Genomic DNA, 19,726 nt, shown 5'->3' on the forward strand with positions numbered 1-19,726 from the left:
AAGGATGCTCATTGGCTGCAGGCAGATGAGCGTGGGTTCTGATTGGCAGGGATTCAACATGGGCGGAGTCAAAGCCACGCACAGCTGTGTATACAAGTAGCATGCTAGTACTTAAGCAGTTCATGAGAAATTTCCTGACTGAAAAATTACTAATAATTATTAACAGACCAGTTAATCTTACTCTCAAATTCTTGCTGCATTAGCCGATTATTAATAGATCACCATTAGGTAATTTCAACTCTTTGAGATCATTCCTCACATTTAACTGGAATTTCTAGTGGTGCCTCACCAAGCCCAAACCCATGTCATGGAGCTGAGGTACGTGCACCCCCTACCCGCCCCCCCCAACACCCCCCTACGCGCCCCCCCTACGCGCCCCCCCCCAATACCCCCCTACGCGCCCCCCCAACACCCCCCTACGCGCTGTAGAGAACCTTCCAGAACCGTGGACACACGGCACAGCAGGGGACCAGGTGGCGGGGGAAGCCGGCACCAAATGGAGGAGAGGGAGGCGTGCGTCGCCGTGCCAACGACCGGTGCCCCACGAGCTGTTTGGCATCGCCGGGAGGGAATTCATGCGACGGCAACCCAGGGATGCCAGATCAACCGCAACCCGCCACATCCTCCCCCCTGATTGGACGAACCAGTCGCATCCTAACTCTGCGGGCTCACAGTCAGTAAATAAAGCCGCAGCCGGCCTGCACGTGTGGGTAAGAACCTTAATCAGCTGGACCAATCAGGAGCCTGACCCGACCTTCTATTAAAGAGCAGGCACAAAAAAAAAAAAACACATAAAGAGCACATAAATACATACAGCCTCAATCCACCGACTGAATTTACGAACCGCAGCCCGAGCCTAACCGTGACCAACAGAAAGTCAACAGGAAGTGAGGCGCGGGGAGCCTCAGCTGAACCCCGGCTGCGGAACCCAAGCACACGCGTGTCCCGCACACACGCGTGTCCCGCACGACGCGGCTTTCATACGTCAGGCGCTGTTTTTCCGGAGAGCGCCCGTAAATCAACACGACAGAGCTCATGTCACCGGGAAGTGGTCCCCGTCTTGCTCGCAACGTTCCGTCCTTTGTGTTTACTTCATGTGATGCCAGTTTCCCTCTCCCTCCCTCCCTCCCTCCCTCCCGTCTGTCTTTTTTTTATTTTATTCCCCCCCCACCCCCTTTTTTAAACCTGTCACTGGCTGTCAGGAACGGGCTTTCTATTCCAGTCACGTTGATCGCACCTTAAGTGATTCCAGACAATTATTCATGCCGGGAAGGAACACACTGAGCGGGAGCCCTACATTTGAATAGATAAGCCACTTAAATTATTTAAGCATATCATTCATAAACTCACATTCGCTTTTAATTTGAATATATGTTTAAGAGCCGTGTGATGATCTTGTTGCAGATCAATGCTCTCCCCCCCAACCCCCCACCCCCTCAAAAAAAAAAAGACTAAATTAATGCTTCTCCCTCAAAGAGGAAGCAGTCCCCCTTTCCCCCCACCACCCCCCACACTCCCCACATATTTTATGTACTAACAAGCACTATAATTTTCATTTACATAATCGGAAACCACAGGTGGCAGTAACTCGTTTATTAAAAGGGACGCTGTACTGTGGTATTTAGCTGCAGCGCTGCTGCAGATCTGCGGTGCGGGATCCTCCCAGAGAGCAGCCAAAGCTAATGAGGGAGCTTTTTTTTTTTTTTTTTTTTAAACGAAGACGCCTGTGACAGGTCTTCCTCTCCGCAGAGGAAGCTGGAATCTGCGCCCGAGTCTCTCCGCTTCCCGAGAGGCTTTTCAGAATTCAATAAATAACATCTGTAGGCGACGCCGGGGCGCAGACCTAGCACAGTGCGTCATAACGGGGAGCGCGGCTGAACAAAGAAACCATGACGACTGCCAGGTTTCCATGGCAACTGCTGCAAGGCCCCGCAGAGTATAATGGCACATCAATCACTGTCCGAAAGAACTTCATTATCAGCAGAAACGATCCTTCAGGATCTGTTTAGTGCGCAATTGTCGGTCAACTCACCTCAAAGCCCTGCTCTCTGGCAAAAGTGGCAGCCTCCTGAAAGAGAAACACAAATGAATAGTTAATTATAGAGAAGGGGGAAGAGGGGGGGGGGAGCGTGCGCGTGTGTGTGGGGGCAGAGTACAGGGTATCACACAATATAGACAGACACGCACACACACACACACACATTGACACTCACACACACGCACACGCACACGCGCGCACACACACACACATTGACACTCACACACGTACACACACATATACACACACGCACACACACACGCACACACCCGCACACACACACACACAGACACATTGACAGTCACACACACACACAAACTGACACTCACACACGCACACACACACCTCACTTTCTCCAGGCATTTCGTTCGAGCTGTGTGCCACTTTCGGGAGCTTGAGCTCTGTGAAGCGACTCTGCCTCTCCTACCCTTCAATTAGTATTCCGAAGGGCCGCACCTGTCCCGGGCATCTGCCTGCCTGATTTTACACTTACAACAGCAGCAGCAGCAGCGCGACACGACCGCAGCGCTGCAGCTACCAGCCACGCCACTGACCAATCCAAACCTGGCTAAAAAAATAAAATAAAATGGACGCGTAATGAGATCGGTCTCCTTGTGCCGTCTCTGCTGGGCCATACATGGCAGAAACGGCAAAAAATAAAAACCCTCAATAATAATCCGGCGCTGAGCGTCCACAAGCAAAAGTGTGACATTCAGAAGCGGCTAAAAATGAGACGTAACAGGACAGCAGAGGCATTAAAGACTCAAGCGGCCATTTTAATATTTCACCCCGCGCCGGGACAGTGGGGGCGATGCTCGGGTGTTAAATGATCTGGCTCCGTCAGGCCATCCTCACTTCGGCTCGGCAGCGTGACCTTGGGGAGAGGTTGACAACCGGGCCCTTTAGGACAGGAAGAGAATAGAGAAAAAAACCTCCCCACAGGAAACAATGAGGTTAGCGGGTACCGTGGGGGGGGCGGGTGGGCGGGGTGGTTTTGGGGAGAGGGGGGCCTGCGGCCTGTCGGCCACGGGTCAGCAGCATAATGGAGCCAGGGACGTGTCAATTAATCTACCACACGCACATGAACCGCAAGCACAGCCAAGCTAGCGCACCGCGCAACTGGCCTGGGCTTTCTGACAGGCTAATGCTAGCTGAGCTAAGCTAGCGCACCCCGCACCAGCCTGGGCATTGAGACAGGCTAATGCTAGCTGAGCTAAGCTAGCGCACCCCGCACCAGCCTGGGCATTGAGACAGGCTAATGCTAGCCGATCTAAGGTAGCGCACCATGCACCAGCCTGGGCTTTGTGACAGGCTAATGCTAGCCCTGCCAAGCTAGCACACCGTGCACCAACCTGGGCTGAATGACAGGCTAATGCTAGCTGAGCTAAGCTAATGCACCTCAGACCAGCCTGGGCTTTATGACAGGCTAACGCTAGCCCTGCCAAGCTAACCACCCCACATGTATTGTAATAACTGTCATGGATTAAATGTTAGCAGAACGGATAAACAATTCTAACACATGAAACAGATTTATTAATTGTCCTTGTAGAGGGTGTTATGAAAATCTGTGTCCCTTTGATGTCATCGTGACAGTGAGGCTAGTCTGGGTAGGGGAAGGCAGGATAGCAGCACCCACCCCTCACTACCTGCAGAAAAAATATTACACTTTTCAAAAATCGAATCACAGAATTTAAATAACATGTTTTTTTTTTAATAGCGTGTAAAGCGAAGTTTCTCGCTTTGTTTCCCCCCCCCCCCCCCGCTCCTCAAACGGTCTCCGTGGTCAGAACACGAGGTGAAGTATAACAAGCAGGGCTTTGACTGCCGATTCCCTGCAGGCCCCACGGGCCCATATAATGCAGAGCCATCAAAATGCATGAGCCGCTCCCGCTGACTGGGGGGGGCTTGTGAGGCAAAGGAATATTTCTGGAGAGCGCCGGGCTAACAATCCGAAAAGCCAAAAAACCGAGGAGTTCGGCCAGGGGGAGCCAAGAAAAACGAAGAGGAAAGTACACATACTTCTTCATCGCGAAAGGGGCGTGGGGGACTGTGTTTCACAGCGTCTCACTTTCTATTATTCCACACAGAGGAGAGGAGAGAAGAAAAGCGAGGGATGAGAGCTCGGAGATCGGAGCCTGCGAACTCTGAGGTGTGATTAAAAAAAATAACCTGAGAAAGACAAGTGTTAATCTGGAAGAGAAAAAACCCCACGTAGACTGCGTGAATAGCAGTAGCAACACTCAGTATACACATGAATAACAACCATTATTTATTACTTTTTTTTTCCAAAACCACTTTCTCTGTAGCTAATTCCCACACAGAGTACAACAAATATAACGAAGAAGTGGAGGAAGTGAAGTGGAGTCTATAATATTGTACTCCATTATAGAATTCTCTCCAGGTGGCCCAAATTGTCGCTAAAATGCACCTTTATTAGAAACTGAACGTTTCACAGCACCACACACAGACCTGCTCTTGCTGTGATGAAGTTGGAGTCGTCGTGTCGCGATGGCACACTAAGGCCAGTTTTGGAATCCACTGGTGCATCCACCTCCTATTCCTCCACACCAGACTGGCGCATCCACCTCCTATTCCTCCACACCAGACTGGTGCATCCATCTCCTATTCCACCACACCAGACTGGTGCATCCATCTCCTATTCCACCACACCAGACTGGTGCTTCCATCTCCTATTCCACCACACCAGACTGGTGCATCCATCTCCTATTCCACCACACCAGACTGGTGCATCCACCTCCTATTCCACCACACCAGTCTTCACTACCACGTCAGCAGACGGCCCTGCGATTTAACGCAGAATTAAACTGAGTTTATTGGGAGTAATTATGTAGCATAAATCTGGATTAGCTCCGTAAATTAGTGTTGAGTGTTATTAAGAGTGCACAGTGTAACCTCCATCGCAGCCCAAGTGTTATGTAAAAGGATTACTGAACACACGCATCCTTCACTGTGTGCGTCAAAACTGCTCACGATGATGTAACACTGACCCCGCAAACCCACAGGAAAACATCCAGATTGTAATTTCAGCCACTAAATTGACCAAAAAAAAAAAACAATACGCTATCCGCTCGCTTTTATAAATTGACCCGTTCTCTTCAAAAAAATAAAATAAAAATAACAATAAGCTGACATGACGCATGGCTCAAAGCGGAGAGAACGACGATCGTTTTTTTACACAATTTCACAAAGTGTACAAATGAAAGCGCGGGACCCAGCGGTTAGGTTAATAGAAGCTGATAAGCTGAACAGCATTCAGTCCCCTCAGGCCATTCAGAAACATCAGCGTTAGCTCCACCGGGTTAGCCAAGGCTGACGCCACCGCCGCCGCTGCACAAATTCAATTGTGTTTGACATGGGGGGAGGGGGGGGGTCGGGCCTGACAAGCCATTTACAAGGAGACGCTGTGTTTATTTTCTGTTTGTAGCCATTCGATAAGCGGCTGCCTGTTTTTTTTGGGGGGGGGGGGGTGGGGGGGGGTTGGGGGGATGCAGGCGCTCAGTTTGAAGAGAAGGGGAGCGCTCGCTCACTCAGGGTGGATTCCTCTGTCACCTCTAAAAGCCTATCGAACCCCACACACCCATCAGGAAGGCTAGCTGATCGCTCTCCTCAGGGCGGAGGGAAGAGCCCCGCAAAGCAGAGCCAACAGCCGGAAGAGGCAAAACCCCGAAGATTTATTTTAAAGTTCCGCATAAATTACGCAGAAGACGACATTTCTGGATGGGTACCACTCATCCAAAGCTTTCCACAGACGGACAGAACAGCCGATGTCCAGGGTTAGCCGGGACGATCGGGCGAATTAAAGAGTGTGGGGGGTGGTGGGGTGGGGGGTGGGGGCGCTGTGTGCTCTGAGGGTTCGTATTGTGCTGGGTGATAAATTAGTTTGATTAACTGACTGACCGATCGACTTATTGACGGATTGACTGGGTGACCTTTGAGAGAAAGGGGGGAAAGAGAGAGGTGTGTAGATCCTGAGTGAAAAAAAGTGTGTGTGTGTGTGTGTGTGCGCACGTGCGTGCGTGTGTGTGTGTGTTTGCGTGTGTGTGAGCGAGTGTGTGTGTGTGTGTGTGTGTGTGTGTGTGTGTGTGAGCGAGTGTGTGTGTGTGTGAGCGTGTAAGGTTGAGGTTTAACCAGGCAACCCACCTCCAAGGAAAATAAAAGCAAACTGAAGAAACAAGAGAACCACAACAAAGAGTCTTATTCAGGCCCATAATGTGTGACTTCCCACCAAGAAACACTGGAGTATACACCCCACCACTGCATATCCGCTGTATTTCATAGAAGATTACAACGAATGTCTTGCGTTTAATATCTTCCGCAATTTAGCCTGTCTGCAAACAGTTCTCCCAAACTGTCATGATTGTTCCAGTTTGTCACCATCCAACAGGAATCTCGCAGTCGCTGACCTTTACAAACCTCTGAAAATGAAATGTGCATATCTTCATGATGTTACTGGCAGACGTTGTGGCCCACACACCCAGCTGGTTATGAGGATTACTGGAACTTATTCAAATATAGCGTCTGAACGTTGGGCGGCGCACGTCAGCGAGCGCGTGAGAGAGCTCGATGCCAGACACCTCTGCTCGGAATGGACGATTAATCTGAGGGGGGTTTGCGTCAGACGGACACATTCACTGTGTTTTCGTCTTTTTTATAGTGGCAGGATATGGGCATGGAAACCCCCGCCCCCCACACACACACACACACACACACACAAAACAAAACAGGATTTGTTATTCAAACGAAGCGCTTTCGTTTTCTCCCCCGTGCGAAAGGGAATGAACAGCCAATCAGGAGAAAGCGACGCTACAGACAGGCGCTCCGCCAAACTGACCCCTGAGCCGTCCGCGGGGGCGTCGGGATGCCGGGACGGGATTCCGGGGGGGGGGGGGGGGGGGGCTGGGGGGGGGGGGCTAGTTAGGAGTCAAACAGCAGCTGGCTGGACAGGGTGGGGGTGGGGTTTGGGGGGATGAGAGAGGTGGAGACAGCCCCCCTAAAAATACCCCCCCCACCCTACCCTGCCCCGCCACCCCCCAAAAAGCATCCGTCCTGCATTTTACCAAAGCCTGGCATGTTTAGTCTGCACTCACTCCATCACAGAGTTTTTTTTTGAACTGCAAAATCAAATACCTGCAATGCTCTTCAGACTACAAAAAGGAACAAAAATAAAAACAGGCAAAGGCCTTTTAAAGGTGCGTTTGCTGGTCTGAATTATAATCTGAATTGCCTCTGATCATTTCTGGCTTCATCGTTGCATAAAGCCCTTCAGTAAGGTTCTGTTACCCCAGTAGTAATTTCTAATTTAAGATAAGCTATAGCCAGCAGGGGTATTCCAAACAACCTGCACGCCCTATCAATAACACAATTTCATGCTTTAAAAATCACCAGCATACCCAAATAAACCGCAATAATGAAAGAATTAGTCTCTGGCAAATCTTCATGCAAATTTCAGGCATTATTTTTACATGACACTTTTGAACTTGAAATGTGATATTCACAAAATACCCGAGTATCACGTTACGCGTTATGACTAATGTCACATTCCACGCTGACCGGCTCCTTAAACAAGTCCACTGGAAGCGGCTGTACGATCTCAGCGATTTTTGCTTCTGACACGGTTTCTGGCACACGCAGGCTAGTCTCTTGGCAACTGGTCTGCAGTCACACATGGCGTGCACATGCGTTTCCTCAATTAGTGCAAAAACACAATTTTACAAAAAGCACAATTAAAAACGGAAAGGCTTATTTTATCTAGTTACTAGCAAGCATAATAATATCGTACCGCAGTGTTACTGAAAGAGTGTGTTCCCGTACATTCAGGAATGCAGGAGATCAAAACAACGGTCAGAAACAGTGGAGAAGGCTTCAATGGCAGCTGGCAAAAAGACGCAGTTAAATCGAAAGGCAGGGCAGCCAGGTGAGCAGCCTCAGACCTCCTGGTGCCGCTCAGCGGTCAGCACTGGGGGGTGACGACCTGGCAACGCAAACAAACACGGCTCCATGGTAACAGGGCGGGGGCCAACCCGCGAGCTCGGCCGTTACCGCTGTTTCATCACAGCTCGCTCGCCTGCCCCAGTGCACTCTGGGTACGACCCGACCGCCCCGACCGCCTTCCGATCCGCCGCAACCCTCTCATCTGCCCGTAAATCGCACGGACGCAAGCTTCTACCGGCGGCCACCGAGAAGGTCAGAGGTCAAATATCTGGGATGTATGCCATAGGCCGCGTATCTGGAAGGAGGCGCGCAGAACGGGCGATACAGGAAGTGACCTCATCGTGTACAGGAACCAATGCAAAGCTGTACACTGCTCTTCCTCAGTCAGGACGTTCTCTGGCAGGTTACCATCGAACGGAAGCCGTCACGGAAACAGCCTGGGAGCAGTACTTACTGTCGACACTGGCCTTTCCAGCATTGTGTGTTTGTGTGTGTGTATGTGTGTGTGTGAGTGTGTGTGAGTGTGAGTGTGTGCACGTGTGTTTGCGTGTGTGTCCACATGTGCATGTGTGTGTGTGTATATATATCTGTGTGTGCGTGGTTGCGTGTGTGTGTACATCTGTGTACATGTGTGTTTGCATGTGTGTGTGTGCGTGTGTATATCTGTGTGTGCGTGGTTGCGTGTGTGTGTATATCTGTGTACATGTGTATTTGCACGTGTGTGCGTGCGTGTGAATGAAGAGCAGGCCGAGACAAGAGGAGAAATGCTAAACACTGTCCAAATTACTTAACTGCAGGGAGAGGACACTACTGAGACACAACAGTATGTTTGAGGTCACTGCTCTTCAGAACGAGGAAATGAAATGGCAGTCGTTATGTGTTCACTGGCGAGATCCAATCTTCCGCTGCAGGACAACTGCCTTTTCTGTTTATTATGAGCGTATGAGCATTTGGCTCACGCCAACTTACCTCATAATGTGAAACAAAGATCTGGTCTGCTGGGATTTGCTTGGCATCAAACACAATGAAAATGGAAAAAAAAAAAAAAGCTTTTAAAACAATCTGAACCGTTTGTACTGCGGAGATGAAAGCGAGGTTTTAATGAATGGGCCGTATGGAGCCTGAGCCGGAGTCTCCGGCCCTGTCGGAGGACGCGGCACGCGGTGGCCTGTCGCCTGGGGAGACCGGGGCAGAACCGAGCTCTCGTTTACGGAGCTTCGCGAAAGCCGGGCCCGCCGCCAGCCTGCAAAACGCCACACAAGCGGCGGGAAGGGAAAATATCCACAATGCACTGCTCAAAGGAAACGCACGGGATGACGCGAACTAGGTGGCAGCGTAATGTAGGTCATCGAAACGTCGAGGAACAAAAGGCCCCATCAACAGCGTGGTTTCTTTAAAAAGAAAAACTTACTTTACTGAAACGCTTCGTGTACCTGCAGCCGTACAACCAGCTGCACTTCAGCCCTCTACCAACACGCTGGATCCGCTCCAGTTTCAAAGAGTCTGCAGGAGAGAAGAGTGACGACCCGAACAAGACGCAAATCAAACGGCGGCTTCGCTCATCACAAACACGGCATTCAGCCCCAGCGGCAGCAGCGTAACCCACACAAAGCCCTGCGCAGGAGCGCAAACAGGGCAGTCAGCTCCAGCGGCAGCAGCGTAGCCCACACAAAGCCCTGCGCAGGAGCGCAAACACGGCATTCAGCTCCAGCGGCAGCAGCGTAACCCACACAAAGCCCTGCGCAGGAGCGCAAACACGGCAATCAGCTCCACGGCAGCAGCGTAACCCACACAAAGCCCTGCGCAGGAGCGAGCCGCTGGGAGGATTTCTCCTGATTCATCCCGATCAGTCAGGAAAGACCCGGGGTGTCTGCAGAAGATGTGTCAGTTAGGGTTTTATTTTTCCAGCGATTAGGCCTGACTTAGCTTAGCTCTCCTATGCTGCCTGCGCACGTCGGAATCGTGCCCTGCAGATACGTGCACGTCAGACGTCGTGTAGCACCCCCCCCCCCCACTGACACTGCCCCCATGTCGCCTTCAGTTCAGCAAAGCGCCATTTCGGGGAAAAGGCAGAAAGCCTTCAGAAAGCCTGTTCTCCCCCCTCCCCCTCATACACACTGTGGTCTTGGGGGTGGTAATACATATTGCCTTGTCATTTTCATTTTTCTTTCTGCAGTTGTACATGAACAGTAGCTCAAGTAAATTCTGAATATGTTGTTTATGAAACGAGGTTTGAAATAAGTCGTCGGCAGAGATAGCATCAGCGGGATCGAGTTGCCACAGCTCAATGGCAGGACTTTAACGGTCGAGTCTGCTAGTTGGGCTGCGGCCTGTTTCTCTCTGAGGCACCAGGTTAGTCTCTCTGAAACCGAAAGCAGCCCTACGTCACGCCGGAGAGGAATCTGGGGTTAGTCCTCCTCCCTGCCTTAAAATGTTCCAGCATTTAGGTAAAGGTCAGCTCTCCCACTGCCCCCTGGGATACTACAGCACATCCAAGTCCTCCAGCTCATTACGGAAGAGCAGCCGAATCCAGGCCAAATGTATTTATTTTGCGGCCTGCAATTAACAGCCCCCGGGTGGTGATTATTCTCTCTAAAGTGCCACAGGGGACAGCGCTGGGGAGGGAAGCTCAGAGCCCCAGTGTGGGCAGGGAGGACGGTGGGGCGGGAGGGGGCGTGACGTAGCGCGTAGTGGTGGAGTCACGGGGCGAGCGGAGCGCCCTGCGGCGTTTCCACGGCAGCGCTGGCGATAATGGCGGTAGTGAACATGGCGGATGCCCCCCAGGCCCCCGCCCCCCCCCAGGCCGCAGGGGGGGTCGGGTATCGGAGCGCGGCGCTGCTAAACTTCTCAGCTTCACTCCGGCAGCAAGCTGACATCCTGCGCTCGATCCCGCTGTGACAGAGACGCAGCGACCCCCCCCCCAACGCCAGCGCCGCTCTCCCGCTGTCCCGCCATCGATCGGCTCCCAGGACACTGTCTCCGCTCGCACACGCCGTGACGCTCCCTCCCTCAGAGGACCCGCGGCCTCGGCCCGCCCGCTGAGACTCCGCCCCGCGGTTTCGCGCGCCGTGGAGGACCTCTCTCTTAACCCCCGCAGCTTCAGATACTCTACGGCTCAGTCTGGAGGAGTTCAGAGACTGTCCCGCGATGCACACTCACAGCCGTTAGCAGGGTTCCCCCCACAAACCCGCCCGCGCCCCCCCCCCCTCATACGCAGGGCCCCCAGTGAGCCGGGACTCTCGCTGGGGTAGGAAGCCCCCCCCAGGACTCTCGCTGGGGTAGGAAGCCCCCCCCAGGACTCTTGCTGGGGTAGTATTGCTACCACAGCACGTCGGGCGCAGCTGCACCCAGCAATTCATACAAATACAGCCTGAGATGGAAAAGGAGAGAAGGGGAATATTTAATACCTTCAGCGGCAGTTATTTTGGGGGGGTGAAATTAAACGAAGGCCGAACGCGTTTTAGCAAAGAAACCCAGACCCATGAGCAGGAACGTCAAATCAGAAAGTCCACTTCCTCTCCAAATCCACTCTAGATCGTGACCATTCATCACTTTCTCTGGTTCCTCAGATTCTCAAAATGCATCCAGGAAAGTGCTGGATGGATGGAGAAATGTTAAATGCATGTGTTCAATATGCAACCGTTTCCTTCGCAAAAAAGATGAAACTTTCCTGAAACTTGACATTCGACCGGAGGTGTTCTCTCGCACACGTGCGGTGTGAACCCTGATCAGTCCTGTGACTGCTGCTGCAGCTGCTGACGTCTTTTAATGGTTTCTCTCCGAATGTAAACCTCGGGGGGTCGTTTCTGACTCATTCTTCCTCTTCCCGAACATCGACGTGACGCGTCTCTGGGCTGGACTGCGGGCCCCATCCGCACGCCGTGGGACGATCGGGGGACGGTCGGGAGGGAGGGCGGATGACCTCATCGCCCCCGGGGCGTGGCCGGGCTGATCCACAGACAGGATCTCCGCCTTAAAAGAAACATTTATTGCATCCTCTTCCGCTGTCGTCAGGTACAGAATCCGGCCTTTTATGGGCTTTTGGTGTCAGCGTGTGAGGGGAGACAGGAAGTGGCGGATCCTCCGCTTTGCTGGGGGAGCGCCAACATGGAAACGCTCAGGTTGATGGGGGGTGGGGGGGTGGGGGGGGTGGGTAATGGAAGAAGTCCCCCTCACAGCCCCGGGAGGCCCTTGGAGGAAATCGCACCCCTCCCCCCCTCCCCACGCACACCCCAACTTCAGCCCTACTGGAAAAATACTTACATCAGCACCGCCACCGCAACTCGACCCCAAACACCCTGGTTACGTAGTTTCAGTTCCAGACGGAGACCCGCTCTTCTGGGGTCTCTCAGTTTCAGTTACACCCGCGTACGCTCCTCCTGGGCGGTCACGGGCGCGAGTGGCGGGAAGTGGGCGGAGCCGGCGGCGATGGGACACGCCCACGCGCGGGGGGCGTAAAGCGGCTCGTTACCAGCGGCCTGTTCAGACGCTGGGCTGACGTCACGCTCCCGGGTTTATGCCGTGTGCTCGGAGCCCGGGACCGACAGGCTCTCCGTTGGGCCAGTGCCGGTCCCCGGTCGTTACGCTGTGTGTTTGCCATCAGCAATCAGCCGTCCTGTCTTCCCGCCTCTCCACGGCGACGGCGTCACCTCTCCGCTCTTTGCGCTGAGGCGAAACGGCGGACCCGAATCTGCCAGGCCGGGAACGCTCCTACATAGCCAGCTGGGCGAGGCCCGCGTAGCCACCGCAGAGCCCCTCTGTTTAAAACAAGCCCCAGCGCGGGACAGAGCTCTGCACCGGGGTGCCCTGCGAGCTTTAGGGCCCTGAGGCTCAAACATAACCTTACGATGAGAGCTCCCTCAAGGTGAACACTCATCTTTAGCAGAAATGAGCACGAATGCAGCTCTACTTGAGCAGTTAATTTTTTTAATCTCCTTGTAAAGTCAGCTACATAACAATGAAGTGATAATGGCACTCAGCAGCGGCAGTGAGATTTTACTGGTGTATTGTTGTCTGGTCCAAGTGTTCCTGCTAATAAAAAGCAACCAAGAACTCAGACAGACAAGAAAAGAACACATACACACACACACACAAATATAGGTGTGTGTGTGTGTGTGATGGTGTGATGTCTTTTTGAGAAAGTGAGTGTGCTGGTTGAATGCTAAATTTCATTATTCAAGAGAGAAAGTACACTGTCATCGGGTCTGCACGGCAAACTTCATCTGCAGTCCTCCCCCCATGTGTCACAGGCCTGACCCCCCAACCAACCCCTGTGCTTTAGCATCGCCGAGTACACCCCTCATCAGGGTCGCACGAGCTCGCACGGACGCCCAGCACCATGTCAGTACAACACGCTCCACGGTCAAGACACGCGTACAAACACAGAGCACAGACACCCAGTACAGACACGGATGCCTTCTTCAGCAGGCACCACCGCCAACTGCCAGGCCTTGATAGCGAATCTCACGCCTCAGATATCACCTGCTGTATAAGTCACACCTGTGCAGCAGTCGCACAGCTCCTCTCCAGAACAGAAAAAATGAAACACTTTTTTTAAATAAATAAAAAAATATTTAAAAAGCTTCCACCATTATATTCTGCTGGACTGGCTTATCAGCTGCTTAGTCACGAGCCACTTCCCCACCACTGCGCCCCCGTGACCTTGCCGTGACCTCCCCCTGACTATTCACTTCCACTCAGCTCAGCCGCGAAAAAAAATCAATAGATTAAACGCCATGAAATCGTGATGCCGTTACGATGAATGATTACAGGATTAATTCTTATCCGGCTCCTTATCCGCTGTCCAAGAGAAATGTTAAATGGGCAGGGAGGAGTAGGGAAAATGCATCACACAGACACCAACACCACACCACACACACAACTACACACTCACACGCACACACACACACACCCACACCATACACACATGCTAACACACACACACACATAACACACACACACACAACACACACACCACTACACCCCACATCACACACAGGCACGACATACACACACACCTACACACACACACACACCACACACAACCACACTTCAGCTACAGGGCTCACTAAGGCCGCTTGTGAGCCTCCACGTCACCTCTGGGGTCGCGGTGACCAAGCGGCGCGAAACGGACGGGAAAGCGTCTGACTCACCGTTTCGTTCCCGAACAAGATGTCGACGTACGGCATGACCTTCATCATGGGCTCCTTGAAGAACTGGCTGATGAAGGGAGCGGACAGGTTGAGGCCGAAGATCTTGTTGTTCTCCGAAGCGTGCCTCGCCACCTTCAGGATGGACTCCGGGGACACCGTCAGGAAGAAACCCTGGAAAAGAAGAGAAAAATAAATAAATAAAAATAAAAATTACACAAAAGTCAGGCCTGCAATTCAATTTCCATCATGAATTCTGCCTGTTATTTTCCTCGTGTGTGATATCTGTTTATCGGCGAGGATTAATGTCATTACAACTTCATTTGATTTTTCTCACAGCTGCCTCCCCTGCGTTCGGCTGGGGACGGGAGGCATGCTAAAATAAAAGGAGACTGAATGATTGACAGGTTCGATGCAGAACCGTAGAGACTCACGCAAACGGCATTCCCGATGCTAAAACGCAGCATTCCCGATGCAAAAAATCAGCATTCCCGATGCTAAAACGCAGCTTTCCCAATGCTAAAACGCAGCATTCCCGATGCTAAAAAGCAGCATTCCCGATGCTAAAACGCGACATTCCCGATGCTAAAACGCAGCATTCCCGATGCTAAAACGCGACATTCCCGATGCTAAAAAGCAGCATTCCCGATGCTAAAAAGCAGCATTCCCAATGCTAAAAAGCAGCATTCCCGATGCTAAAAAGCAGCATTCCCTGCTAAAAAGCAGCATTCCCGATGCTAAAACGCTGCATTCCCGTGCTCAAACGCACCTTCCCATGCTAAACTCGCATTCCCCGATCGCTAAAGCTCATTCCCATGCTAAACACCATTTCCCATGCTAAAGCTCCTTCCCGATGCGAAACGCACAGACAGCTCACGCAGATATGCACAAATTTGAGAAAATCTGATTTCGCACGGCGGGATAAAGAGCAGAACACGAGATTAACGAGGACAAATGATGACAAGTGGACTCCTTAATTGGTCTGGACTCGACAACAGTGCAGGAGTACAATTCAGAAAAACAAAGGGCACCTTCCACAGAAGGCCAGTACTGGAGGAAAATACCTACTCTCTCCCTACTGACTGCGTTAGACAAACCGTACAGTTTGTCAAAAATATTTTTTTAATCACATACACAAAGATCAAAGGTAAGTGGAAAGAAATGATAATTTTCCACTCGACTCAAGCCAGCCTGAGAAAGCCATCCCTCTCTCCCTCCCTCTCTCCTTCTCCCTCCCTCCCTCTCTCTCTCCCTCTCTCTCTCTCTCTCCCTCTCTCTCGGGCCCGTGTGGCGGAGAGCCCGGGCCCCCAGGAAGCGAGGCGCTCGGACCCCGCGATGCGGAAAACAAAAGTTCTGTCGGGGACGCTCCTCACGGGGTAACCGGAGAGGCGCTGCTCTGCGCTTTGTGCGACCGAAGACAGGCCAGGTAAGGAGACACCTCCGCGCCTCAGACCCGAAACCTGACCCCGCCGCCCCGATGCCAGCCACACAAAACACCGCTTTTCACAGCCATCTTCTCAACCCCGTTTTTTAAAGCTGTACAATTATTCATAATACCCTGCGACACAGCGAGGGGGGGGGGGGAGGGGTTCTAAGAGATTCTAACACTGGACATTTTTGACGGCGATACAAAAAGCTTTCGGTGCGTGTAAAACTGAGGGGCTCCTTCGAGCCATGCGATAAGTGACCTTCATGTGTCAGGAGGCTGAGGGAAACACAAACTGTACTGTTCACAAAGCGGCACAAAGACAAACAAAATGCACCCGAACATTCAGTAAGAATCCCAGTGCCAGACTGGAGATATCCCAAATGAAGCGCTCCTCAACAGGTGGGTAGTAGGTGATTAAGTAGAGTTTAAGAACTAGTACTGTGGCACTTAGAACATATTGTATAAACAATTATTTTGTGTAATTAAAGAGAAATGGATGTTTGGAGCCTGTATATTTTGTATATTAGAATTTATATTGACCGTAATTTGGACGGTGGAAGGTGGACTTGAACTTTTTAAGGCCATCTACGATATAAAGAAGCTGCAAGAATGAATAATGGTCGGGCCTAATGGAGCACTGTGAATTCACAAGTAATCAGAAACTCGCAACTAAAAGATTCATCAAGAGCCACGGCGACCTTGAAGTCTTTGCCTTGACCTTGAGGATAAGTGTGGTGCTGCAGAAAAGTGTGGACACAATTTGTGTCAGGTTTAAGATGAAATTGAAAAAGACAGACTCGTATAATTTAATAAAGGCGTTGAACTGGTTTCTTCTATTTTATGTTTTGAGAGTCAGCTCTCGCTAGCTCTCGCTAGCTCTCCAAAGCGGCGGCGTTTTAAACGCACATGTTCTGAAAGGTCTCTGAGATTCACTGAACCCCCCTTCCAGCAAACGGCCTCTCGTTGACCCTGACATTTTCCTCTCGGAGCGTGCCAACGTGTCAGAGGTGGCGAGATTGTTTTCAGACGTTAATAGCCCTTTTTGTTGCCGAAGATAAACTCTCGCCGCGACCACAACACTGCCCCCAGATCAAAGGGCCGCACATCTATCGAATATCCCGCGAGGACGTGAACTTTAACAACCAGACCACAAACGCCCCGTTCAGGCAGACGCAGCAGAACCTTTAAAAAAAAAATGCTCACTGATTTCCGATATAACATTCACATTAACCCACAAGCTATCTGTGAGAATGCCATAATCTGCACCCAACACTGGCCTTTCTTCATGTAACAAACTGAGTAGCGAAGTACCGGGTGTCATTTTCAGAGACAGAAGTGCATTAGAGGTTCTACGCTGGGGCTTCACGATATCAGAAACACAGCCCTTCACAGCCCTGGCCATGAAACATGCATTCATAAGCGTATGGAATATTTTTTTTACACGGCTTTGTGCTGGTGTCAGTCTACCCATAAGGCCCTGCACTCGAGGTGTGGTAGAGCTGGGATAAAACTAAAATGACCCTTTTCTTATAAGACTGTGCAGCCCTTCTGGAGAATCAGAATATCTGTGTACAATCAGACAGAGTGAACGCACTCGTCTAATAATAACCCGGACATGCAAGACGTGAAAGACTCCTATTTTAGAAAGGCCATTTTAATATGTGACATGTGGAAGTTACCAAAAGGAAAATCCCCCCCGCCCCCTGCCCCCCACCCCCTTACCCACACACACACACACACAATGCTATTTTGATTCTGCTCATTAAAGTTTAAAACACAGCATCACAATTCACTGCCTGGCTGTTCCTTCTTTGGGATGATGGTGACTGTGAGATCGACGTTTGAAAAAGAAAAATAAAAAATAATAATAATAATGTGCAGAGCCATCACTGCAAACGCATTTTCAAAATATAATATATGATGGGAGTTTAATAAGGAAATAAAAGCCTGCAAACTGAAGGTAGCTGAACATACACGATTCCAATGGAAATGACAGAACCAGCCCGGACATCCACAGTTTCCACATTAAACTCAGTGGTGATATGACAAATCCCATCCAAGGTTAGCTGTAAGTACACCTGATACTCTTTTATTTGGAGAGAATCAGTAGGGGTTGGAAAGCTCTTGAGCAAACCCAACAATTACCTGAGGTTCTCATATTCATTCTGCGGAGTCCGGGCACGCAGTCAGAAGAATTTCTTTTTTTCTACTTTTTTTTCTGTGCTTAATTCGTGTTTGTTTATACAACATTTTCTCAAAGCTGAAAGTATTTTCCCCATGAGGAGTTTGTTCTGGCTTGATAAACGTCTTCCAGATTGCCTGTGTTTAGTGCGTCTATAGAGCCCGTCACAAACAGCCCCCCCCCGCCCCCAGGCAAGATCCCCCCCCCCCCATCATGCGCCGAGGCAGACAGCTTTCATTACGTGGAATTAAACGGAGCTCCGCAGATCGACCTCATGCGTTAGCACACGCCGCTAACCGCCTCCTCTACCTCTGCAAACCTGCACAGGAGCGTGAGGAGTCAGTATCTGAGGGCTGGCGGTGTGTCATCAGCGCCGTCTGACACACAGGAAGACAACTACGTGCAGAATGTTACCGTGGTTCCAACACCCCCCCCCCCCCCACCAACAAAAAACAAAAATTCTAATTTTACCATGAGAACCACCAGGTTTATCCTAATTCTTCATTTCTTTTCAGTTTGTAGTTATGTTGTATTTTGCATTTCCATTGCTACGGAACACCGGTGTAAAAAGAACAGAATTCCAAGGACTTTTTGTTAAGTCATCAGGTTTTTTGGTGAAGTGGCCTCCTGATAATGACCAACACAACACAGGCCAAGTGTTTCTACAGTGCATCCACAGGTACAGTGCCACCTGTGGTGGATAGCTTAGTTTTACTTTCACAATCCTGCACGAACAGAATACACTGTTTCAAAGTGAGTGGCAGCCTGCCTGTTTCACACAACAATTCACAAAAAACAACACATCAAATCTTCACGTCACCTTGTTAAATCTCGTCTAAAACTAGACCTTGTAGAACACAGATGCTTACAAGCTATTTCTATTAATCACCCAGAAAGTCTTGGATTTGCAAGGCAAATTACAGGCTGTTGTAGCTCATTAGCTGAAGCTATTAGTTGGAAAAATGAAAATACTTTATTTCATGTGTAAAGCAGTGTAAATCCCTAAGAGAATTACATCACTGCCAGAAACTGTCAAATTATGTCCCTGCACAAAGACAGGAAATCCAATGAAGTGACTCATCACCGAGGTTAAAATCACAATCGGGAAGCCACAGTAAGTTTCAGCCAAGCCCCCTTCCGGGAAATTCATCCGTTAACAAGAATTGTGTCACATGAAAAAGTCGATTTTGAATTGAAACTTTACTATTTAGGTTGATCATGGGTGCTTCTAACACATATGCTCATTAAGTTACATTGGCCTAAACATTCTTATAAAAATATAGCCACTGATTATTACATCCAACCTACTATATCGGAAAGTGAACAGGATAAAATATTATCATTTTCCGTTAAATTACAAACGCAGTCCAGATCCATAAACATAATCTAGCAGTCTGAAATTTAGTTGACAATACAGAACGTTATAAAATAAAATTGAAAGGAGAATGCGTAAATCATTTTGAGAAGATACTGTACTGTTAAAACATAACAGAATGCAGGATTATTGTTCACAGAAAAGAAAAGAAGCCAGTTGGTTTCATTTAGAAGCAGGGACACAGTTAAGTCAATGGAAGGGATAAATCTGTTTCAAAGAGAAGCAGTCCTACTCCACATACCAGTGGCTTTAAAATACGTCTGATGTTCTGCATATTTCATGATCTGACTCTTCAGATAGCATCTGTTTTTTCTTCTGCGAACATTAAGAATCGTGTTCTGGAAGACCTTATCAGATCCTGAGGAATCCACGCTCTTCTCTGGGCATTGAACGCGAGCCAGCAGCGTCACAGCTGAACAGAAGCCAACCGGTGTTACAATACAGACTTTTGTCAGCCACGATAGAGTCAATTACAATGAGCTTTTTTTTTGGGGAGTAAATAAAATAGTTTTTTTCAGACGTAATGAACAAAGATCTGGCAAAGATTAATACACAGAAAGGGCACCAAATGCACGCATGCACGAAGACATACAAACACGAG

At 50.1% G+C, this 19,726-nt stretch overlaps 1 protein-coding gene across 3 annotated transcripts in view; it reads right to left on the minus strand.

Annotated features, from left to right (window-relative positions):
- LOC135243244 (adenosine kinase-like) overlaps positions 1-19,726 on the minus strand; it is a 116,009-nt gene that overhangs the window by 24,442 nt on the left and 71,841 nt on the right. For all 3 annotated transcript variants that reach the window (XM_064314927.1, XM_064314945.1, XM_064314936.1), the window contains exons 7-8: positions 14,143-14,313; positions 2,033-2,068 (exon numbers count right to left, since the gene is read on the minus strand). In XM_064314927.1, coding sequence (XP_064170997.1) covers positions 2,033-2,068; positions 14,143-14,313 — 207 coding nt within the window. The remainder of the gene's footprint in view (positions 1-2,032; positions 2,069-14,142; positions 14,314-19,726) is intronic.

Source organism: Anguilla rostrata, chromosome 2 (assembly GCF_018555375.3).
Source record: "Anguilla rostrata isolate EN2019 chromosome 2, ASM1855537v3, whole genome shotgun sequence".
NCBI classification, from domain to species: Eukaryota; Metazoa; Chordata; class Actinopteri; order Anguilliformes; family Anguillidae; genus Anguilla; species Anguilla rostrata.